Consider the following 25,712-nt stretch of genomic DNA (forward strand, 5'->3'; position numbering starts at 1 on the left):
AGATTACTTGGAGAGTATGTTTCCTACAGGTATTCAGAGCTTTACATGCTTTTGAGGTGTGGTTGGTTTTTTTCTCCTTTTTTCCTTGTTTTGCCTGAGGACAGAATCCACAGAGATGGGAGAGGAGAAAGCTCATCACAACTGACATTTCAGTCACTGCTGTGTTTGACTGCAAGGTTTAGTAGAGGTTTGTTCATACCAGTAAATGGAGGCCATATCTGATTTTCTTTTCCTTTTGTTGTCTTACTTGACTGGTTCAGGATGGAAGAAGAATGCTCTTTTTCCAGCTTTTTCCTCTACTGCAGCTTTTGCATAAAAAGTCTAGATTCCTTCTGTTCATTTCAAGAAGCCATAGCAGACTAAATGTTCAAAGATTGGCAGACTTCCCTCAGATGGTAATGAATCTTTTACTTATGTCTGTTTTTCGTAGTACTGTCGAATACTTGATCATGTCAAAACAAGCACTTAAAGCTGATACTGAAAGATGCTGGTGGCAACAAGCACTGCTGCTCATAAATAGCCTTTTCTTCACGGTGCAGTTCTGAAATAGTGAAGTAAACATGGTTATATGAGTGCAAGATGCGCAAATACAGATCCAGGAATAATGTATCAGCCGTGATGAAAAAAGCACTTTGTGCCCTGTTTCCATATTGCTCGTTTAGAGTGAGCTACATAAAGGATGTTTACAGCACCCACTATTTAGGTACACAGAGTATAGGAACTGATACTATTTTTTGTCTTAATAAATATCTGGAGAAACAGAAAGTGACTTGAAGAACAAAACATACAAACAGGATCCCTGGTTTCTAAGATGTTATGGTGTACATGGCCCCTGCTTGAAGTGGCTTGAATGGTACATATTCTCTCAATCTAGTGGTTAGATGGATGGGTTGCCATATGTTCTTCACAACCTTTCAAGATGTTCCCAGCTGAAAATGGGTGCAATTAAAATATGAAGGAAATACTTTTTGAGAAAAAGCACATAGCTACATTAAGTAAGGAGGAGAGACTAGGGTAAATGTGACAAAGAAAACACAAGGGAATTCAAAACACTCAGATTAGATCTTCATCACTGAAGCTTCCCCTTCTTAACAGCAAACTTTGGCCCAGCTCCCTTGCCTTACATATGTAAAAAACCCCAGCTTGCCCATGGGTGATGGGAATATGATGGACTGACTGTATATGTGCCTCTGGCACTGTCGGCCTTGCAGCTCCCCCAGTCTCTGTGAACAAACATTCAGATCTTTCCTGGCACCTTCTTCTGAGTGGGTGTAAGTGTGACCAGTATGCCCTTGGTCCCATAAGTCATACCCAGATAAATCCAGAGAGAGCTGAGCAAGGGGCTGCAGTAGGTCGAACTTTTGGCTCTGGAGCACAGGAAGGGGCAGGCTGTCCCCTTGGGTAAGGAGCTGCTCAGGGCTTTTCTCCATATGAAGCTGTTTGATGGTTAAAAAACATTTTTAAAGCAGAAAATCCCTGACCAGAGGCAGGTAGCTGCTGTCTTCTTTAGTCTGGGCATGAAAGCTGCAGTGTTTGGTCTGACAAAAACCCATGGAGTCAGCTGTGGTTGCCAAATGGCTGCTCCCTCCAGGAACAGGCTGACTGAACCCATTGACTTGGACAGTGATGAGATCTTGACTTACTAGATTGGGTAACCAGAACCTGTTACCTTAAAATAATTTCCTATGACCTACAGTCCTATTATCAGTACAACAGTGTTTATGTGTTTGGAAGGTTTACTTGTTTTCTGGAAGGACAGACCCATTCTCTTTTCTCTTTAAAGAAAAGACAGACTTGTTCTCCTTAGAGGAAGTCAGGCTTCCTCTAGGTCATACCTTTTCTGTGGGTCCTTGTGATGACAGGCCCACACATTTGCCTGCATCCAGTTTAAAGGCTTTTCTCTCTCCTGGCAAAGTACCTGTCATAACAGATATTTTTAATAATTTTCTTTTATCTCCAACCTAACAATCTCCACAAAAGAGCTTTATAGCAAAAGCTCTTTGCATCTCTTTTTACTAACGACCTCCATATCCACGTTGTAAGGTCCCCTTTGGTTTACGACCTCTCTAGATTTTCACCAGTGCTATTGAAATTTTCTATGCTCTGCTCAGAGCTCCCCAATTTCATCTTTTCCAAAACATGGAATAGCAATGCAGCCCATCACTTGTTGAGTAATGTATCTGCTACATCTTGCCAGCTGCAGATGCCGCTTTTGAGGTCAACCAATCAATGTGTCACTTGTCCTCCTTCTGAGGACACTCCTACCATGCCAGCCTCCTCACTGATGGCACCCTGGCTTCTCCCTCACCCTGTGGCCTGTCACATCTAATGTATGTGCTCAGCATGCTGCCCTAGTGATCTAAGTAGTGGTATTTTTTGTGTCAGATTGACTTGAAAAAAGTGTTGGGTATATGTGAGATGCAGCATGGCTGCAGGGCAAATCCAGACCAGAGATAATTGTGCCGCTGTTACGCTCAGTGCCTGAGATTAGACAAGCTTGCCTCTCGCTGCCTCCAGCTGAGTTCTGAAAAACCAAAACATTTCTGTTACTTCCCAGGATGAAAGCAGGGGAGAAACACAATTTCCTCATTAAAACCCCCTCGACAACCAATCCCCCAATCTTCTTTTCTTTAAATATAGTGGTTTCCCAACCTTTATATTGCTAAATATCGCCGGAGATGATCTTTGTTCCGGAGAAAACAGCTGAATTTATAGCAAATCCTACATAAGTACAATCTGATCCCAATTTTTGGCCAGTATTTCTTGTGTCACTTTAAAATGTGGGTTAGATCTTCTAAGTATTTTAAATTCATATTATATATACTCTGTATGTTCGCATTTAGACAGAGATTCACAAGTTCAGCTATTCTAGAATATTATTCAAATCTATTTTTTGTCATCACTATCTGATGCTCTTCTACCAGCTGGATATCCAGGGAGGCATTTCCATTTGACTACTGAAAATACAGTGTAGCAATTGTGTAAATTTTCCAGTAGTTTTAAAATAAAAAATAGAATTATTTTCATTTTAAAATATCTACTGCTTTTTCACCTGCAGAAGTGTAATCTTTCTGTAGGTTACATGAACCCAGGTTACATCTTGCTGGAGGCCTTCCAGTACCTATAAACAGACAAATTTTAAAGGTAACACCTTCTAAAGGTAGGCTGCAAAACTGCAAAGACAACGAAACCAAAAGTGTGAGGACAAATATGGTACATGATTTCAAAACTTCCCTTCCTATGGAAATGACCTAAAGATGTGAAAGGGGAAGGATACATGCCAAAATCACATCCATAGCCACTTTACTTTTAGACATCTTTCCTTCCTTCATTTATGGTCTCTGTTTTGTCTGTGCAGACGGTAAACTCTTACAAAGTCTTCAAGATATGCATCTAAACACAGAGAAAAAATGTGTTGCCTGATCCTTCTGTGTTTATTGAAGATCTTCAGTTGTGGATGCCATGGCTAACTGAGGCTTTGCATTCCTGGGTTAATATTTGATTTGTAGCATAGCTGTAGCTCACATGGGATCTTGGATTCATCAGTCAGGGGAATTTCCCATTAGTCATTAAAAATTAGTTCAAATAAGCAATACAGGATTGGACCATTATCTATTATTAATCTTTTCTTCAAGCTAAAGTAATTATAAAATAAACAGGTTGAAGTCTTACAAAAAACGTAGTCCTAAGTCTTCTCAGAAAGGAGAGACTTTATTTTGTTATTGCCTTTTTGTGGAAAATCATTAAAAAATAGTCAGGAAAAATACTTACTAGTTTTGGACAGGCAAAGCTAGTGTGTGTTTCATTTACAGGAACATTTCTATTGAAACTCCAGATAGAACCAAGCGCTCTAGAAGCCTGAAGTCATAATGAACTAAAAAGAAACTGTAACCATATTACTTTGCCTTATACAAGCACTATATATGTGTTTAACTCCCAATCTGTTACATAAACACATACATTATGCAAAAAGACCCACACTACAAAGAGGTACAAAAAGCTCTATTTTCTTGGCATGCACCAGGTATGTGTCAGGCAACAGCAAATGACATTTGATTGGGATGGTTGGTGACTTCCACCACTAACTGTGCTCTATTAATTTACTTGAATCAGTTTAAACCTATTGATTTAAAACTTATTTTTTATTATTAGATTAAGTAAAGTTTGTATGTTTTCCATTACACAGAGCAGCTTTTTTGCTTATTTGTGTTCGTAGTTTTATATGGGCTTAATTCCCCTGGGTGCAATTTACTATCAAGTGCTGCATTCAAGAGGCAAGAAGACCTTCAAGTGGACATAAATTAGATTTGGCTGAGTACAAGGCTCAATCAATATAGTTTAAACATTTGAATAGTTCCTCAAGTCCTGCTGGCACATCTGGGTTTGCTAAACACACGCTGGGGTAAAGCTGAGGAATCAACTATAACCTCAGGAGACCAGTGAGCTGAGTTTCCATCTAGAGTCAGTGGAGAGAGAGTCTCTAAAATTAACCTCCTTGCAGAGTTTGCTTTTGATTTTTAGGGAATGAGCATTCCTCACTGTTGCCACCAATGCACTCAGTTGCCCAAACACTGGAAGAGCATTCTGCAGCTCTCTACAGAAAAATATATTCACACTAAGGCTTAAAAATAAAAGTTGGCTGTTATTTTAATGTTAAAGCTTTATCTTAGATCTCTAGACTCCCAAAGGGCATGATGCTTCAATCCAGAATAGGTTAAAGGAGAATAAATTTTGAAGCACAGATTATAAATACTTCCACAGCAGATTTGCCCATACACTGTAACTACTAGCAAATTCCTGGTTACAAGATAGATTCTTGTACCATCACTTTGAAACTGCCCATTTACATCTGCTTTTCTTGCTTATCCAATTCTGCTCCATTTCCCCAAAAAAACCAATGAACCACAATGAATCAGCATTCAGCACACTTTTTTTAAGAGTACAAAAATCTGTTCCTGATCATTATCAGGAGTGAAACCCATTTACCAAAATGGTTAAGTACCTGTAAGAAATAGTCTAGAAGGAATGAATCCTACCATTTAGAACTTGATCAAGTGATTCAGCACGGCTTCTCTGGTCTCCCACTCCAAGTATGACCATGGCTAACACTATGCCAGGCCAGCTGAGGCCTTATCTAGGGTTGAAAAGATCCAAGGACAGAGATACCAAGCACAGTCCCAGTGTTGCTCTGGTATTTCCACACCCTTTACAGAAAATACTTCTGCTGGTTCAGATGTGCTATGTAAAGCCCCTTCATCTCAAGCAAGTTCTGTGTACCGGCATAATTTGAATGAAAACACGGCACATTTACACAAAATTCCGTACCTTAAAAGCAACTGCAAATGACTTAACATCTCTTTAGGACTAAAGGCTTTGACACCTTTCTGTATTTGCTCCAACCTCCGCTGGGACTCAGGTTTGTGCTGGCATGCAGTGTGGTCTCTGCAAAGCTTCCCCTAGTGCCTGATGGAGATTATTAAAGTCTTTTCACTGCATTCAATCACTTCTGGGTTTGCATTTGTTTTGCTTCTGGAACTATAGTGTTGATTGTTATTGCTGATCCAAGACCAATAGTCCCAGCTTGCTCATGCAGTCAATCCAACAGCTCTGCTTGTTAAATTTTCTCTCTTTTTAAACCTCTCCTTAGGTTGGGAAAATCCACAAGAATGCTGCCCGCAAAAGAGAATACCACGTTCTGTTCATGGTGATCACTACAGTTATCTGTTTCCTGGTGTGCTGGATTCCATATGGGGTTATAGCATTACTTGCAACATTTGGCAAGCCAGGTGCTGTGACTCCAGTTACAAGCGTCATACCTTCCATCCTAGCAAAAAGCAGCACTGTTTGCAATCCCATTATCTACATACTTATGAATAAGCAGGTAAGACATACATTATTTTTAAAGTGTATTTTCTTCAAGGTCCGTCAGATATTCTTGACCATTGTGACTACCTGTCTTATAGATATATCTTTAAGGACCCTGAAAGCTTGTCCAAACAATACTACTGTTTGCAAACAGCGTATTGCTAGATAGGAAGAACAGAAAAATGTTAAAATGTTTGCTTACTGAAATTGCTTGTGTTCTTCTGAGGGCACACTGGGTATCCTTCAGAGTTAGTTGCCATAAACCTTTACAAGAGGAATACTCAAACATTTGTTGAGGTTAAGGAGTGGGGGGGAAAATGGACAAGGAGACAAAGGGATTTCATGACCTTGAAAACAAAATAAAGGAGACCATTTTTAAATACCATTTTCATGATAGATCCCCTTGAAACTAAATATCATTGCAATTACTGTTTTTGTGGACATCTACATCCTTACTGTTAAATTCGCAGTTCATCTACATGCCAAAATACATAATGAATTTTGTCTCATGAGCACCAAGGCATATTCTAAAATACCTACATCCAGTTCAGGTCTCTCATTCCTGTAAATGCCATTATCAGTACTCAAAAGTGAGCCTCCTAATGTTTCTGCATTGACAATTCTGACTCTAAAGTTTGATAATGGCAGATCTGGAAGTGTTAAATTGTTTTGCAGTAGGAAATCTGTAAAAAATATGCATAGTTTATGAAAACTTTTTTAATTGGATTGTGTGTTGGAGGTTGTTCTGTATTCTTTCCTCATTGTGTCCATTACAAAGCAGAGAAACACCCTTCATCTTTTCTTGCTCAGTGTATGCTGGAGCCCACCCTTAATATTTATCAACAGCACCAATATATTATCATGGAGCTGAGATAAGGGAAGAGTTAAATGTAACAGCCAAATATATTCAAGTTTTGCCACAGCCTGAGATCATTCTTGTCCTGCTTCACCTAACCTAAATTTCTTAAACAGTGAAAGAATCTACTCTTGAAGTTTGAGGGGGAAATCTCAAGCAAGCTGTGAAACCTCCTTGAAATCAGAAGGAAAAAGTTCTGTTGCCTTCCCCAGGACCAGGGCTTCATTTCCAATGTCTAGTTTGAGCTGACATTGGAGTAAATAGAACATTCCATTTGAAAAGTGTTAATGCTGAAGAAAACCAGTAACTTTTTCCCTTTGCCTTTTACAATTCTTATGAAAACTTCTCAACAGCAGCATCTGTCTTGCTTAATTCTCTGAGCAATTTGACTGAGGTCCTTGACTGAGAGATAATCTGATTGTGCTATGATCACTGGAGCAGGTTATATAATATTGATAACAGATACATTTTGGCATTGTCTTAACACATGGAGATGTGATGAGCCATGCTGAAGGGGAGGCGCTTGGTTAGATTTGGGATAGATACTTTTTAGTAATCAAACCAAAATGATAGTTAATGTGCAGCATTAACCTGCAGCTCTCCTCTACTGTGCTACTGTGTATTAGCAGTGAAAATAATTGTTTTTAACTGACACTGAGAAATGTGCTTTGCTCAAGAAGGTGAAACCCATCCTTTTGTCTGTTCCTCCTTTCAGAACAGGAACAATAGTAACACCCCCATACAATGCATCACTGGTGTTCTTGGCACCTCTGTAGTTGTTCTCACGCTTTCTTGTAAATTTAACACCTCAGGAAAAGAAGTTGTTCATCTTCCTGGCACTCATCTTTCCTGGTATTCATGCTTAGCTGAGAATTGTCACGGAAGGCTGGTGCCTGCCAACACAGAAATTATCTGGTCTGCATTTTTCACAGTTCTCTGTTTGCAGATGTGAGGTACCACAGTACAGTATTTACTCCTGCCCCTTCAAAATACACAGAACATAGAGCAGAATTGTTAGCTCTCTATGTATAAGTCTTTTTGCTCTGGGAAATGCCCCAAAGATTCAAAAATGTTGTTGGTTGACTGCAGTTGTAGTGTTAGCTTCCAGCTGTCATAAATCTCTGCAGAGTATTGTGGAACCATCAGCCTCTGAGTCAGCTTTAAAACTCATCTTACACAGCACATCTTTAAATTAACTCTCAAGCAGTCCCTGAGTCACTTTCATGGTCCTGGAAATCTAGAGAAATAGTTTTGTTTTTGGCATTGCCTACTGCACTGACCTGAGGTGGTAAATCACTGAGGAAAAAAAAAGTGAATTTTTTTCCAGCTGCAGGAACTGCCTCAGATGGGATGGCATGAGGAATGTTGCTGTCCTTCTTCCTGTGCTGCATTGTTTAAGCTGGAGTGTTACTGGGCTCATAACATGCCAGGCAGACATCGAGATTCACTGACAAAACTAAAGCACTAAACTGAAACCAAATGATACTGGGGTGAAGCTGGAGGAGACAGGTAGAGGAGATCCCATTTTCCCTGTTCTCTCTTTATGGAAGGCTCTTTTGGCCCTTGGCAATATGACTGTTTGTGCCTGGGGCAGCTTCCCCAAGGGTCAGGTCCCAAAAAGGCAGCACACAGCCAAGCAGCTGGGCAAGGTCAGCGTGCACTTTCACTGCATCAGTCCTTTATAATTATATAGTTAATGTAGTTGTGCAGATTTTGTTTCATCTTCTCCTACATCTCTCAGTGTCTTTTATTCCCATCACACATCCCTGTCAAGTTCCCATTGTTCAAACTTCCACCCATGCAGACACCCCAAACAGATTTTTAATGACAGCTCTGACTGCCTTCCTTTCACCATGATGGTGCTGACAGAACCCTGCTCTTTCCATGTTACATGCAAGCAGGTATTAAGCATTCACTCAGGAGATACGGAGTTTCTCTGTAGCCATGGGTTTGCTGCTGAGGAGGTGGGCACTGGATGAATCCTGCTGTTGTGGATCCACAGAACAGCACAGGAACCCCAACAGGGAAGTGCTTTCTGGGTGGTACAACTGTGCATGAGGTCATACTGCACTAAGAAACAGGGATTATTAGCTGGATAGCCTAATGGTGTGGCAGCTTCAGAGGTTTACCTTGTTTTTATGTACCAGAAATTCATTTTTTATTGACATAGAAGTCAGGATACTAATAACTAGTGTTCAAGAAGGTGTGGTTATGGATGAGATGACAGTGAGATTGAGTGAATCTCCACACATTTCACAAAATTTGAAGATGGCACTCAGAGAAAACAGAAATATGCTGCATTGCTACTGACAGCCAAATTTTAGTCAAGTTTAAAACTGTATCACTTACAGATCTAGAGAACCAATTATTTGAAAACCACAGATGAGATTACAAGTCACAATCTTTGCTGAAGCAAAATAGCCTTGCCCCCTGCAGCTCATGAGCTTTACTCTACTTTCTTTCACATTTTTTGTTTCTCAGATAGTGCACCTAAGTCTTCTTGGACTGCTGAAACTCAGGCTAGCACATCTAATACTCTGTTGCATATTACAATTGGATAAAAGGTCCGCTCACACCATGTGATCAGTAATGTGCTATTTCTGGTGTCAGAAAGTGCCTCTGAGCAAAATAAGGAGGAACAGTGTGAGGAAAAGGATGTATTAAATGTGAATATAAGTCCCTGATTAGTGATTTGATTTCTAGTGTCTGTCTTCTTGTATTAAAATCATCCACTTTTAAAAAATAGGTGACCCTGTCGTTTTCCCCAAGGATCTTGAGAAGTGATACTCAAAAGAATATACACACTTTCTTAAAAGTCATTACTACTGTGACCTTTCCAAATTTATCATGTAATGGAGCATGATGGGTAAGGGAGAAATTAAGGAGAAATAATGATAAAATTAAGACTTTTTTTTTTTTTCTGAAGAGATTTGAATAATAATGATAATGATGTACTTAGGGAGTGTTCCTCAATGGGACCTGAGCTCAAGATCACACATCAGTCACCTCCCAGGCACCTCTGCTGTGGCTCTGACAGTCCCCAGGAAGATGTGTCACCTCCTCTTACCTAATGACTGCCTTGTTGCTCAGGGTAGCCCCCTCTTCCAGGGCCTCTGTGGAACTTCCCAGCTGCCAGATGAATAAATAAAGAGTTTTTCTGGCCATAATAAAAATCTATTTGTTCTCTCTATATGCAGTTTTCTAGCACCCCTTTTCAATCCTTCTTGATCTTACTTTTTGCACTGAACAGGGAGAAATGCAGATGAGCTTTGGGAAAGGGAGATATACATGATCCTGATAAAAAAAAGTAAATAACCTTAACATTCCTCCACTGGCTGTTATAACAGCTATATTTTCAGTCATTTTTCATGGGGTATTTTGCAGTTTTCAGTATTTCCAATAAAAGGTAATGGCTAACTTTTAAGGCTGGGGTAATACATGTGTAATGAACAGCGTATTTTATAAGTTGCTCATTTTCACGTTTGGAAAGAGAAGATATTTTAGCTATGTGAGAACTGAACTACAGATCCAGAAAGACAGTGTGCAATTCAGGCACAATTGTGCCAAATTTCATTTTATACACAAATTAGGACAGTTCTATTAAGTCCTGAAAAGTGTCCTTGTGTGCTTAGTTCAAACCTTTGAGAGGTTTGCGGAGTTACCATAGAATTTATTATCTTGTTATAACTTTTCATTAAAATTCACTTAGATTTCAATACTCATGATCTGCTTTTTTTTTTCCCTCTTTCACTGGTAGCTAAGCTGTCTTTGAGTAATTAATAGTCGAAATAGAATGGCACACCCAAGCTCTTCAGTTGAAAATAGGTTGAATCAAAATGATCTCTTATTGCAGAATACTCTACTATAGTACAGCTCAGAAATGTTTTGACTTTATTTCTCTGACAACATGTAGTGTTATGACTTTCTAAAGCAGAGGGGCAAAGAGAAAAAAGGCCTCAAGGGCACCTTTGCTGCTGTCTAAGGTATAATTGCATTTCACACAGTAAGTTTTAAATGACTTTATGAATTTCTCTTGCAGCTCATGACAAAAAGATCAGTTCAGGTAAATAACTTGGCCATTTAACTAGGGCTCCAAGCAACCCCAGCCAGGCTTCATGCTGCTCCAGGCTATATCCTTTGATACATCCTGTCTATGTTGACATGTTCTGCCTGTCCTGGACTGGCTTCAATATTACAGAAGGGTTTAGAACTTTCTTGTTTTAGACCCATGGCAAAACTAGGAGCAGGAAGCCAGACTACCTCTTAGGCAAGCAAAATACTGAATAAAGTTGAAAACTAATGCAGATGAATGATGAAGAGAAACACTGGATAAGCACATGTTTTTAACTATGTGATGATTTTCACTTTATGGCTAGGGAATGCATTAATGGAAATGAAAACCAGTTAAAAGATACTTCTTCTGGAAGACACAGAAAGTGAAGGAGAGCAATATCTCTTTAAATCTTATTTTAAACAGGACCTAATATGTTAATGTTCCTTCCTGTATTGCTCCTGTCATAGCAAGAGAGATATATGAGGCTTCACAGAAGTGGGAAGAGACCTCCACATTACACGAGGAAAATAAATGGGTTGGAAATCAAGGGGAAAATACAGTGAGCAGGGTTTGTAGCAAATGATGGGATCCTTTGTGGTCCATATCCACTCTGCAAAAGAAGACAGGTATTTCTGAAAGGAGAAGAGTTCCACCTTTAACATTAAACCTGAAGGATAGATTGATAGATAAATGGAAATTTCCAGTATAGAGAGCTTACTGTAGAGCAAGAAATGTGGTATGTTCACAGCTAAAAGAAAGGTGTTAGGATTTTTTTGTAAGCAAGGTCTCTTGGTAGTCTCATTGCTCTTGCAAGTGGACATCATAGGAAGCTCAGCCAAAGTGGTGTTTCTTTGCTGGCTTCACAGGTACCTCTGTCCTTAAGGGAGACTCTAGAGGGTCAAGAGCTCATCCAGTCCTAAGAGAAATACAGAGGGGGGAAAGGATGAAATACAAGCAATTGTGCTGTTTCTCACTTTCCATTACTGCAGCGTGATCTAGAAGTTGGGTGGAAGCATTTGGCAGTTAAGTTTTTTTTCTGAACTGATTTCCAAGTTTGGTGTGGACAGTTAAAGTCCTACAAAGGCATATGTGATCCACAGATAACCTAAACTTGAGCTACTCTTCAAAATGGCATTGCCAAGCCACACTGAATAGATGGATGTCACAGGATCTTCTGTTGCAGTAGCCTAAACTGCAATGGCAGGTCAGGGATCAGAATCAATTTTAGCCCACACCTTGGTTTGATTAAGGTCAAGCATTCATTTAGCCTCAGGATTCCCCATTTCAATATTCCTGGTTTTCTATAACATGTCTAATGTTATGTTTTAAAAGTAGGACTCCAGTTAAGCATTTAGTACTACTTACCACTTCGAAGTTGAATACAAGCACAGGTTGGGTGAAGAAAACAGAATGCAGCATTCTGCAATGCAGTGCAATTCAGCATATTAGATAAACAAAGATTTTAGTTGTTTTATGACAGCAGTCAAATTCAACAGATGAAAAAATATTGAAAAAGTAAGCACAACCCTGGCAGTGACAGAGTCTCTAACTTTTGCTCTCCTGTTCAATAACAGAGTAATCTTTTGTGATATGGTAGTGGCATAATACTAAAATTTTATTCAGAGCAGGACATTTTTTCTACGTATTATGTCAATTGAGATTACTTCTCAGAATTTTACTGTGTGTACCAGGCATATTTTTGCAGTCATATATCTTACTAAGAATTGAAGCAACAATTGTTTCAGATTAGATGGATGGAGAAAAAACAAAATGGGTTTTCCTAGACAGAGAATATTTTCCAGCATTTATGTAACCTCCCCTAAATAAATATTTTTAATTGAGTTAATCTTGGTATCCTTGTGAAGCATATGATTATCATCATCCTAGTCCTACAGCAGGAGAAATTTGAGGATTAAAAGTTAGATTAATGCTCAGACTCTCACGAACTTGCTTGACAATTCAAATTCAAATCTGTAAAACTTTGTTTTATGATTTTATCCTGATGTCCTTCTTCCTCCAGGGCAAAAAATCTGCTGTACTCAAAGAAATAATCATTGCCACAGTATGGAAAATACAATATAAAACTGTACTGGGCCTGTAATTCATTAGAATAACCTCCTTTTCATTATAAACAGCATAATTTAATGCAATTCAGAAATCTGACTGTGTCCAAATGAAAATAAATTTGAAGGATCATTGTCTTTTGAAGTAGAAGCTATTACAGAGCTTTGTTCCCGTGATGTTTAGTATAATAACTGCTCTCAAACTAAATATATTTGTATCTAGTTTATAAATCTGTATTTCTCAAAAAGCCCTTCTTCTTTGGTAGTTGTCTTTTCCTTATGCTGGGATACCATAAACAGATCACTTTCTACCCTCACATTGCTAGTGTGAACTAGTTTAGTTCTTTTCATAATTTCATGTTAAAAAACAATATTCCAATTATAATTTTGGTATCATGCTTGGAACTGGGTATTTAATTTGGGAAACTTTTTAGGCATTCACTGGGTGTTAATAGAGAACGAACACCTCAATGTAGTAGGAGTTATCTTGTTTCTGTCTTGTTTGCAGTGTCTAACTCTCTTGATTATTATTATCATCTTCAGAATCTGAACTGAAAACAAGAACATCAGCTCTACAGTGGCCTCTTAAATCCCTTTATCTAAATTAGAATCAGATTTTCAGAAATAGAAATATACACAATGTGTATGTGGAATTCTGCCACATTAGGAACAACCATTGCATGCTGAGTACTTTATGGATGACCTTGCTTCAGAAGTAAAGTTCAAACCCTGCAGGGAAAACACTTACTCAAGACCTTACAACTCACCCAAGGCTTTACAGGACTTCTGTGTTTGCTGGCTTTAGGCCAACAGAAATTCACTACAAGCAGGATTCAAAGGTCAACCAAAAACTTATCTCACTTGTCTTCCTGTTCACCTTCACAACTCTTCACCTCTCTCACAGCCAGCACCAGCTTGGAATCAAGGAATTTCTATGTGAATTAGAAAAATGAACAGGCATGTTTGTCACTTGTTAGTCAATTTCATAGTAAAGCATTTTTTCAGCATGAAATGTGGCTTTTTCAATATTAGAGAAGCTATTAATTTGGCCAATTTTATTTTCAGTGGGAAAAAAAAAAGGAAATTTCAGCTCAGATCTCCATGCTTAAGCTTCTACACCTTGGATCTTTTCAAAAGTATCTACTTTTGAAGAAGGACAGTATCTTTCACCCAGCAGATCAAGCTGTCTTACCAGAATGCATCCCTCATGTGGCTCAGCAGTGGCTCAGTGAGGGGGAGGTCATGCAGTGAAATGGAGCCCAGCCCAGTGATCTAATTTATAGGGGGACAGTCAGAATGAAGTTGAACTATAAATCCATCAAAACATCTACATGCAACTGGATATTTTAACAGTCTGCAGTTTTGTCTGGAATTTTTTGATAATTTGTTTTGGTTTTGTTCAATATGATAAAGAAATTAGAGAAGAATTAAAAATTTTGTCAGAAGAGAAATTCTGATTTCTCAGCCCAAAGGGTTCTGTTATTGCATTTCTCACACATAAAACCAAATGACTGCTACAAAAACACGGTCACAAATCAACCCCCTCTAGGTAATTTCTAATTCTGCCTTGATTAAAATCAATACCTAATTGCCTGCAAACCAAGATAAAAGTAAAACCCAGGGAAGACTCAGTCCTCATCCTTTATACCCACCACTTACTGTACTGCACCTCTCATTTCTTGATAAAGTATTAAGTGCCCTCATCCAGCAGTAGAATGCTTATCTGGCAATTAAAAGGTTCTTCCAGCATTCCCATATCAAAGAACTTCCTGTATTTCATTCATAGAAATTGATGGAAATGTAATTTTGGGCAACAGAAGCAACAGGGCAGGTAGTCAGTAAATCTAGGGGAGGAGGAGGCTTGTAAGAACCTATGTTTTAGCCAAAGGTAGAATTAATTAGTGCCAAGGAAGAAGAATCAGTAGGCAAAATGTCCAAGAGCTGCTGAAGTTTCTGTGTGTGTGAGTGAAAAGAAGTGCAAGAGTGACCAACACTCAAGCAAAAAGACTGAGAAATTCACAAGGGAAGATGGCCATTGGTATTTTACTACAAAATAACGTCATGGAAAGAGCACTTTGGATTTCTTTGTGCAGTGTTCTGGGCTTCAGCCTTAATGAAACTCTGTAAGGAACATCTGGAAGATCTGCTTTCCCTAAATGTGTTACATAGCCAGAGACAGGCAGTTAATAACCTAGTCCCCCAAAAAGAAAACCACCCAATCACAAATACGCCCCCAACACAGTAAGATCACATTTGTACAAATATTTTATAATGTACTGTATTTATAGCAAGATTGGGGCAGGAGTATACCAGCATAAACCCGTCAGAGTCAGCCATAGTCTTAATTTTAATCCATTTGGGCTGATCTAGAGTTCATAGCTGAAGAATTGAAAATAAAAGAAAAAACTAGGTCAGCAGAACAGCATATTAACTGTAACTAAACAAACACATAGATTTTTCAAGTGTCAAAATACTTCTCATTGTTATGCTTTGAACTTTCAGCAAAATGAGAGTTATTTTAAAATTATCTGGGAATCACTCATCCCATATTACAGTGGTAATAGACCCTTCATTTCTCCTTACAAAATAGAATGTTACTGTAGGGACTGGTAAATTTGCTGCTGCCTCTGTTATTCAGGATCCATCAATCACACTGCAAAACCCTAAACAATCTAACTTATGAAATGGGAATAGGAAACAGAGGGAGGATCTATTTTTCTTGCTATTCACTGATGTTCCTCATCTTGATTAAGGAAACTCTTAGGTTTCTTTTATGTAGGAGGAATTAACTTCACATGCTACTTGTATTGTATACTGTATGTGTTTAGTAACTCTGTTTAAGGCCAGGGAAGAGCATTTATGAGATAAATATGCCAACTGGTTTTCCTGCAGTGATAAACCCATTGAAAGCAACCATGTGCTGTGCATTGAAGACACAGGAGTATTGTTAATATTTGCTTTCATGTGCATAATCAATCCCTTTGAAGTTCAGCAGCCATGCTGATTACACTGAAGTATGGGCAAAGAAAGTTTCTCCCTGTTTCCTCTGACAAAATAACTATCCCTACTTTATGATCCTTCAGCTTTGATCTCTCACTTAGTTAACTTAATATGAGAGCACATGTTTCATGGGGACTTATCTAAAAGGAGTATTTTAAGATAATTATCTGAATAGCATGATATAACCATGCAAATGAAGCAATATTTCTCAGACATGCTATATGCTTTGTTGTTTCTGCCTTCCTTGCTTTTCTACCATGGAACAACTCTGTTAATATTATTTTGATAACAGCTTACACATTTTCTTCTTAGCTCTACTTTCTGGGATGCTACAACTGCTCATTAAAATGCCTAATGTCCTGACAGCTACATTCAGCCTCATGCATTTGTAAAGTCTAAATTAGACCCATCAGATAACTTATAATTTCATTTGTATAGACAAAAGCAAGCACTGGAAATAACTGAAAAACAACCCAACATTCCAAAGAGGAATATTGCTAGGGCAGAAAAATAATGGTACTTGATCCAGCTGGAAGCATCAGCTAAGACTCCTATCCCTTTTAGTGAAACAGCGGGCTCAGAAACAGGTCCAGAACCAAGCCTTCCCCATTTTTCCTTTTTGGTCAACTGTCTTCTTCATGCTCAGGACATAGCACTTTATATAAACCTCCTGGCTCACGGGCCTCATGGGCAGTAGGGCTGGGCCTGGGGTAGACCTCTGGCACATCTAGCTTGCCCAAGACACATGTTGCACGTTTCTTGCCTTAATTTGCAAAAAATGTTTCATTTGGCAAATGAAAAATTGACATTTTTCTTGTCTTAGTCCAAAGTGTAGATACTTTAGACTGAGAATGCTGCCTAGTTTACAGAACATCAGACAACTCACAAGTCATGAACTCTGACTTCTTGGGGCCCATTCATGTTATGCTTCTTATAACTGCTATCAGCAAACAAGAAGATAAAGATAAAAAAATTTATATTAAAAGATAAAACAAAGCCTTTTAGATTTATGCAAACCAAAACAATCCAGAATTGCCCAAACCTCTTCCATTAACAACATTCCCACCCCTTCCACCCCAAGGGCCTCACTTCCATAGGAGACAAACCTGCTGCACACAGTAGCAGCAGTACAGGATGCAGCCAGTACAACCTCTCCATCAGTGCTCCAGGAATGAGGGTGGAAAACAAGCTCTGTTTAGAAGGTGGGGCAGTAAAATATTTTAATTAGGCAGCTCAGTTGCAGTCAGACAACTGACTGGGAGCAAGGTAATTAACAGCAGCTGACACAGCCTGGAGTCAGCACTGGCTGTGGTTTTCCCCTCTGGCTGCTTCCATAAAACCAAGGCACCTGTGATGCCTATTGCTTGCCTTCCATAACCCTCAGGGTTCTGGAGTCCTCTCACAAGCTTATTAGGAATTATTGCTACAGTAATTATCCCCTACCTGTCAGCATCTTGGAACCAAGTAGAAATTTGATTTGTATTTGTCTATGTGCAGAAACAGGTCACCAGAGGAAATTAGTTGTCTTATTTCAGTTATCATACAGATGACTATAAGCACAGGGAGGAGGTTGTTCAGAATGTAGCACTGTAACCCTGTTAGTCTTTTCTCAGTTAAATTTGTAGGATTAATTTTTTTACAAAGAAGCCGAACTCCAGCACAAGTCTGTTGTTAGCTCTGGTATAGTTCTTCATTTTAAGATCACATCCCAGCACACTAAACCTGACAGCAGCAATATAAGCACCAACAGATGAGTTGGGTTTCTTTCAAAAGTGCAGAAAAAACCATAAGAAAACAAAATGCCAAACCCAAGTGACTATTAGGAAAAAGCCACAGTCCTGCCTATCTGTTGTGGTACATCTTCTAGCTGTTTCTTTCTGTTTTCTTGGTGTCTTTCATAACTCTTTGTCTCTCCCCCTTCCTTTTACTGGACTTCTATTTAATACTCTCTAAGAATCCAGCAATCAGATCAGCAATGATTCCCCCTGTGATCTGTCACAACCTACTTGTGCTGCCAGTCTTCTGCTGGCTATTCTGCCACCAGTTTAAAAACCCCACTATATTACTTCATTATAATACTTCTCAGTTAGTTTAATATAATCAGTTAATATTTTTATCAAACTAAATACGCATTTACTTAGCTGTATTTTAGGAAAAGGCAATAACAGGGCTTATTTGCCTTGGTTATTAAGGCATGAAGACTTGGGGTCAGACTATGCTTCCATAACAGTACTGCCATTTCCTTGAAGTGCAGTCTTTGGAGTAACTTACTGTGTAAGAAAGTAGAATCTAAAAAAACAAGGAAGGACACCTATATGGAGTAGACATTGGTAAATTTTGGGGTACAGCAGATAAATCCATGCTATTCTGATGAAGCAATCAAATTTGTGACCCTGGAAAGACCAAGATACCAGAAAAACTAGCACAGAAGTCCTGGAAAACAAACCACAGGTGGTAGTCCTCTGTTCACACTGATTGATGCAGTCCCACAGTAAGATACTGTTTAATCACTGCTGCAGGTGCAGTTACCTGCAGAAGATGGTGGATGTGATTATAGTAAAAGACTGAGTCCTCCCTTGCTTGACTAGGTGTTCTTACCACAGTATCACAGAATAGTTTGGGTTGGAAGGTCACTTTTAAAGCTCATCTAGTCCTACCCCCCTGCAATGATCAGGACCTTCTTCAACTCAGACAGGTTGTTCAAAATCCCATCCAATCTGACCTTCAATATTTCTAGGCATGGGGCACCTACCACCTCTCTGGACAACCTGTTCGAGTGTTTCACCGTGCTTATCATAAAAAATTTATTTCTTGTATCTAGTTAAAATCTACATTATTTTTGATTAAAACCATTACTCCTTGTCCTACTGCTACAGGCCCTACTAAAAAGCCTGTCCCATCTCTCTTATAAGTCCACTTTAAATACTGAAAGGCCACAATAAGGTCTCCCCAGAGCATTCTCCGGACTGAACAACCCTAACTGTCTCAGCCTTTCCTCATAAAAGAGGTGCTCAAGACCTCTGAACTCTTTGTGGGCCTGCTCTGGATTTGCTCCAACAAGTCTACGTCCTTCTTATGCTGGAGGTCCCAGGTCTGGATGCAGCACTCTAGCTGGGGTCTCACCAGAGCAGAGGAGAGGGGGAGAATCACTTCCACAAGTTTGTGCTGCAGTCAAGACAGCAAGCTGAATTAAAAACCCTGAGATATGTCTTCCAGCCAGATCACAACAGGCAAGCTAATAATGCAAATAAACAGACCAAAATGTCTGTATGAAGTTTCACCTGTCCATAGAACTATGTCCCTAAGAACTACTGAAGTGAAACACAGCTGGCTTCTATGAGTAAAACAATAAAAGGTGCTTCCAATAAAGGCATGTTGTTCAAAAAAGGGCAGTGCAATTTTGGGAATAAACCTGAAAATGAGTTGCCTCCAAGGTTCCCTGAGATACTATCAGAAAGGTAATGTCACACCTCCTCTAGCTGTCCCTGCTGAAGAATAGTGTGTAAGCAAGATGTCCTCTGTAGCCCACACAATATAGTCAATGGATTTATACCTCCTACTGAGGTACAGTTTGAATGCAATGAGACAAGAATGTCCTCTCTGATGTCACAGACAGTGAAGGTGACTGAGCATTTAACAGACAGTGAGCACAGTGGTCATATTTTCTTGCTAGTTTTTTAAATAAATAAAGGAAAGTGGCTGGATTTAAAAGGTATCAATTAGTTGCTTCATGCATAGGTCCCAGCATTCAGTTTATCCTCTAGAGTGTCTCACTGATGTGAGTTTTCTGAGAGGTGTTACTTCCATATCATGGCAGTAACTAGCCCCTCAACACTGCCTGTCAGGAGCTGGTGCAATACACAGCTGGTGCAATACACAGGATGAGCTGTGTGATTACTGTCTGCCAGGAGAGTACATGATGGCAATCCAACTGTTATCATTCCACTAATGTGTAACCAGCTGTCTTGTTGGCAAGGGCTCAAGATGAGTCCCTGGGATGAAAACACTGATTAGCACCTCCACTGGTCTAACTCAGGCCCCTGTGTAGTTCAAGCACTACCAAAAAGCAGCAGTATGCCCCACATTTAATGGATGTGAGCTTGTTTGTTGTGGTTGAATTATACAGTACTTATCATAGACTGAAGGGCAAGTTACATTTTCCCTTTGGTAAATTGTTTTTAATTTTAATTAATAATTTATTAAAAAGCCTGTTCTCCCCTAAAGACAACACTGAATGGGTAGCACAGCCATTCAGCTGAAGTCTATCACCATTTCAAGTACATCACCAAGTCATCAGAGCACGACCTCCATACCTGACAATCCATGACCTCCTTGCTTGACAATCACCAGAAATTTACTGCTCAGAAATTGACTGAGCAGTATGGTGAATACATTGTCCCAGGGAATCCTAGCACATCTGCTCGGGTGCACATGTTCACTTTAGAATAAAACTGGCTTTACAATATTTGCCTCTTTTATGTAGTTTACTGTGATACCTCCTTGTCAGATTAGCTGTCCATTTCCATTTCAGATCTCATTGAAATTGTGGGCAGAACTGACAGGCACCTTCCCTGTTTTGTTCCACCTGTATTTCAGTGTCATTCATTAAAGGCAATATGAAAAGACCAGCACTCCTAAACAAATGAAAACAAATGTTTTATTTACAGGAAAAAATCTGTACACTGTGTATACATAAAAATATACAAAATCATAATAGAAAATATAAAAAGTGTTAAAATGTATACAAACACTGCTTAAAAATGTGACTCCTGTAAAATCTTAAGGTTTGTTATTAGAGTACACATTCATTTAAAAAAATCATCATACAAAATAATTCTCAAAGCTATTAAAAAAGTACACAGTCTGTATTTGAATAGTTCAATGAGTACATATTTTAAAGAGTGATGAGATGGTATGAGAAAAAGTAAGGCTTTTACACACAACTCTTATTTAAAGAACAAAATTCTGAATCTGATTGCTAAGCCAGAAAGAAGACATCTGCAGCATCAAAATTCATTAAGTGATTCACGTACCCCTGACATGGGCTACTTTAATTTCAAACATTTTTAAATCAGGTATCCTCCTTGTGTGTGAGAGGACAGATGCTGGGAAAGATTCAAATAATTTTAACAGCAGGCTTCTGAATTGCCTGCTTCAAAGCAGGATTTCATTTAAATATGCATCAACTTTAGAAAGCATGAAGGGAAAAATAGTAACCATTTATTGTTGCAGCCAATGCATTTAATACTCCTTTCATAGTACATCTGTGTCACTGTCCAAACGGCATTTTCCATCCTTAAAAACTTCTGAAGAAAAAAGAAATAAAAAACCCCACTAGGGATTGCTCCACATGTGTTTTGAACTCCTGTTCAATTCAATCAGTCTCTTAAATGACTGTGCTCAGTCTGTGCAACCAGTGAGTGTAGACACCTGTCTTTATCTTAAAAAAAACAACTCTTTTGGTTTTTCTGACTTTGGCAAGAGATCTACAGCAACAAGTTCAGAATTCGGATGTCTTCACTAAAGAAAATGTCTTTACCAAAGACAAGAAACGCTTAAATTAAATTTGTACAGAATATATTAGAGTGTTTATATCATCCTTCTCTCTCTCCAAAGGTACATAATGGTAATTTCACTGAATTTACCAGAGTTTCTACAGCATAAAATTGCACAACAAGGTAAAAAAAAAGATGTAGTAGTTTAATCCAAGGACGGACTGAGCTATGAGTTTATGCTGAGGTAACCTTTAAAACTGTAGAGGAATTGAACAAAATAATGATTTTATTCTAGTAAAAAGACTTTGGCTCAAAATGAGGCAAAATATTTCACAATTTTTTCTAATTTAACAAAAGAATACCTTGATTTAACCATTCAAAACTGAATGCATAAAATAATAGAGCACCGCAAGTCAGAAAAGTTACAGAATTCACAGTGGGGAAAGAGGAGCATAATTAAATTCAGCATAAACTCAGTGCATTTCCTTAAACTGCTGCTGTGTTTCTGGTTTGTTCCAGTTAACTTTAACTGTTGTGCACAGCACCAGGGCACAGAAATGAGGCTCAACAGTGTTTGAAGGCAACTTGTTCCTACTTGTCAGTAAAATTCCATAAATTTAAAGCCTACAAGTGCAAAGGGAGCTCAGGGGCCCAATAGCAGAGGCAATTGCTTGGCTGATGATGCACCTTGAGATGCACCAGGTTTGTGGAAACCTCTCTTGTCTAGGTGCTGTCCCACTCTGTTAGCATGGGACAGCCACATGGGAGAGCTATGAAGCCATGCCTGTATCTTTTCCCCAAAAAGTCCCATGATCTTGGTGAGAAAATACACTTCCTTTCACATTGCTGCATTTACCATGCATCTAAACCCAGCACTCTCACCCATTATTTTTAGAAGAGCTGTGGTTCAGTGTTGATACACGTTGACTGTTTTAAATTTACTGAATGTGGTTCTTTGCAAACATTTCTCAGCCCTCACAAGGGACGGGGAAATGCCCATGAATTCAAAAACACTCTGAGGGCTCTTATAAAAGCCAGAATGCCAATGCCACAGAGAGTAAGAAGTGGTGAGAGGAGCAGCTCTGCAGGTCCTCTATGTTTCCCCTTAATTTCTGCCCCTTCACCCCTTGCAGCAAGTGGAGGGGAGCCCTCAATTAGCAGATCAAACACACTCACACTTGTGCCAGAATCTGAAGGAGGACAAGACAAGGTAGGAGAGAAAATGCTCTTTAAACAACCACAATGTGTTTGAGCAGGCAGACCAGTAAAGCATCACAGTGGATACCAGCGTTAGAAAGCCATTCCAGGCTCATTTTTTAAAGGTTGGCATCACAGGTTGGTCTTCCTCCTGTGTGAGCAAACGTTTGCAGAACAGCTCTGCAGCATCTTCTGAGGTGATGGTGCTACAACAACTGCATTTGCACTTATGGAAGGAGGGCTGACTGCCATATAAAGAAGGATATGGCAAAGAAAAAATTTTGGCTGCAAGGGCTTGAGTGTGCAGTCCAGTAAATTAAAAAACATACAGTTCATTATGTACCATCTCAGACCTGGTTCTGCATTGGTATATAAATGACCTATGGAGTAGGTATGCTTAGCACTTGTTACATGAAACATTGTAATTTGCCTTGTTCTGCATAAGCAACAGCTATGTTGATTATTCTGAAAAATTATTGAGAGAATAAATAATACTACATAATCTTGCTGTGGGTGGTTGAGCAATGCAGTTAGTATTTTTCTTCTTTGTGAAAATCAAAAGTAAAAGTTAGTGGTTGCAGGCCAGTCAAAGTGATTTTTTTTCTCTTTTTGGAACTCTAGAAGTTCCTGCATATAGAAAAGTAGCATCTTCACTAGTCTTAGAAAGCTAAAATCTCTTCCTTTAGAGTTATGTCATAGCTAACCCAGGGTACAGCAGAGAGAGACATATTTAATTGCACTGTTCAGACTGCTTATGTTTTGCAAACAGGGTATGAAATATATGGAAAAATAGATTAGTTCCATGTGGGCTATCTATCCTCCATGCATTTAAATAAGAATGTTATTAACTTCAAGAATAAAAGTTGCCACCACACATAACATTAAAAAGAAATTGGTGTGTAATACATCCAGAGTCCAAGCCCAGTATGAGTAAAACTTATTAATTTTGATATGTATCAAAATGCCTTATGGACATAACTTTCCATACAACACAGAAGTACAGTTATTAGATCATCTACATGATTTCTTTCAACAAGAAGAATCTTAAGATCATCATAAAGCCCAAAAAGAAGGCTAAGTCCTATGTAAGATATTTATTCCTCATTTCAAGGAAGGAAAATAATCCTTCCAAAAGATCCTTCCAATACTGCTTCCCAAAGAGCTGAGCAAGAGAAAAAGGATTTTATGATTATCCTCACATTACAATTGAAGGTGAAATAGTAATTAATATTATTTACTTTTCTTTGCCTTTCTGGCAAAAGGCTTTTTGCTTAAATCAAAACACAAAAACCACTTTCTACCACAACCAGTCAGCTATTCTTTTCAATGTCCCTTTCAGCTGTCTGCTTTTTTTACTGGATGGACATGAGTAGGATATACCTGTGCTTTTGTGTACACATATTCCTGCTGAACTTACTCTAAAAGAAAATGTACAGTCAGGTGGGAAAAAAACCAAACCAAAAAAGAGAAAACCACTCCAGAGCATTAACTTTTAGAATTGCCTTAAGGAATATTGTCCTTGTGTGTTATGAATGAAAATATCAAACCATCTCCATATGCAATCTGTTGTCAGGTTATTTTGCAGGCATTACAGCTTTTCTGGGTTATAGTCTTTCGAGCATTAAGTAAAAAATGCTGATATCATCTTCTTTTGTCAGAAAACTTTGCCTTTCTGAACAGCAAGAACTTGTGAACAAGTGACTTTGATTCAGATACCAATGAAACACCTAAAAATAATGTCTGTATTCCTGAATGCTATCTTTGTTGACGAGTGGCGAGCCCCTCTATGCTTGCTTTTCAGTGTAATCAGTGAATGCTGCACAGCCTCCCTTGGATTTCTTTGGATCTTTTGTATCTGTACAGACAGGGGGAAGGCACCATTTCCATCTCACACCTTCCTGATAGTCCTTTCAGGGACAGTTTTTCTTCCTAATTGGGCTACAAATACGTTATGTTTTCTCTAAAGAAATGGTTTCTCTCTTCCCTCTTCAGTCAGTGTGAGCATGGGAGACTGGCATCCAAAACCACATCCAGTGGTTTAACTGGTTTAGCTGTGTGCAGCCATCTCTGACTGCACACACTTCAGGGCCACCCTAAACCCCTGTTCAGCTGGAGGCCTGGAACTGAGCCTGTGTAGGAACAGGCACTAAAGTCTGCTCTAGTGAAGGACTGCACTACTGAATAGCTTGGAGTAGCAATTGCTTCATTCTGAAAATCCCATGGAGTCACAGGAAATGCTGCATTGTTCAACTGGCCGCTCTGTACATACATGAACAACGGAGGCTGTTTCACAATGCCAGGTTTGACAATTAAATAAATTCGTTTAAAAAAACTTACAGTCTAGCATATGTGGCATGAGACCACCGACAAATTCTGACAGTCACACCAACAATGATACATTATATTTCTGCCTAAGTATGTCCTTTGCACCTTCATGAACTAAGCTTTTGCTTTTATTCTGTAACTATTTGCAAAGCAGTAATAAATACTCAGGCTCAGAAAAGAAGAATTTCTCACGCCTGCTACTTAATTACAATTTATAGACTCAAGACTAGATTGGTCTAAGATATATTTTTTCAAGTATTCTCTTCTTCTTTATAGTACGACAGTAGTACCTTATTGCACATTTTTTCTGAAATAATTACTTCCAGAAGTGTGGGAAATTATTTCGTTTGGGGCACTTGACAGCTTTGAACCCTGGCAAAATGACTTTCCCCTTCCGATACAGATCATCCTGCAAACCTTTGTTCATCCTCTGCACCAGGAGCTTCTCGTAGAGCAGGGGATGGTAGGCCCCCAAGGTGCAAGCTGCATCGTAGTAGAGTTCATGGTAGTGGCACAGGTCGGTCTGTCGCACTGAAGGGATGTACTCGTACACGTGCACTTCATTGCACATGGACATCATGATGAGGATACCTGCCACAAGAAGTGAAAACAAAAGTGAACACCAGCTTCCACTTTTCTTGCAGAAATTTCCTTGCAGTCATCCAATCTATTTTTTTCTCTCCTTTTCTTTGCTGTTGCAAAGCATTCTGTATAATCATTAAGTGAAGCAATCATTCCTTTTATTTGAGCAGCTTTCACTTGTCCCTAATACATAAAGATTGTGGTCCCTGATACATAAAGATTGTGACCCCTGTAGAGTCAACAGCGTAGGATAACAGTCATAAAGAGAGAAAAGC

At 39.0% G+C, this 25,712-nt stretch overlaps 2 protein-coding genes across 7 annotated transcripts in view; one reads left to right on the top strand and one right to left on the bottom strand.

The window, feature by feature from the left end:
• The window catches only part of LOC102066016 (pinopsin), an 83,119-nt gene that overhangs the window by 50,540 nt on the left and 6,867 nt on the right, over window positions 1-25,712 (top strand). Inside the window, exon 4 of the mRNA XM_005488026.4 lies at window positions 5,648-5,881. Coding sequence (XP_005488083.3) covers window positions 5,648-5,881 — 234 coding nt within the window. The remainder of the gene's footprint in view (window positions 1-5,647; window positions 5,882-25,712) is intronic.
• ST6GAL2 (ST6 beta-galactoside alpha-2,6-sialyltransferase 2) overlaps window positions 20,484-25,712 on the bottom strand; it is a 178,799-nt gene continuing 173,570 nt past the window's right edge. For all 6 annotated transcript variants that reach the window (XM_005487975.4, XM_026794017.2, XM_074535879.1 and 3 more), the window contains one exon: window positions 20,484-25,446. In XM_005487975.4, the coding sequence (XP_005488032.2) occupies window positions 25,172-25,446 (275 nt within the window). In that variant the 3' untranslated portion in view covers window positions 20,484-25,171. The remainder of the gene's footprint in view (window positions 25,447-25,712) is intronic.

Source organism: Zonotrichia albicollis, chromosome 2 (assembly GCF_047830755.1).
Source record: "Zonotrichia albicollis isolate bZonAlb1 chromosome 2, bZonAlb1.hap1, whole genome shotgun sequence".
NCBI classification, from domain to species: Eukaryota; Metazoa; Chordata; class Aves; order Passeriformes; family Passerellidae; genus Zonotrichia; species Zonotrichia albicollis.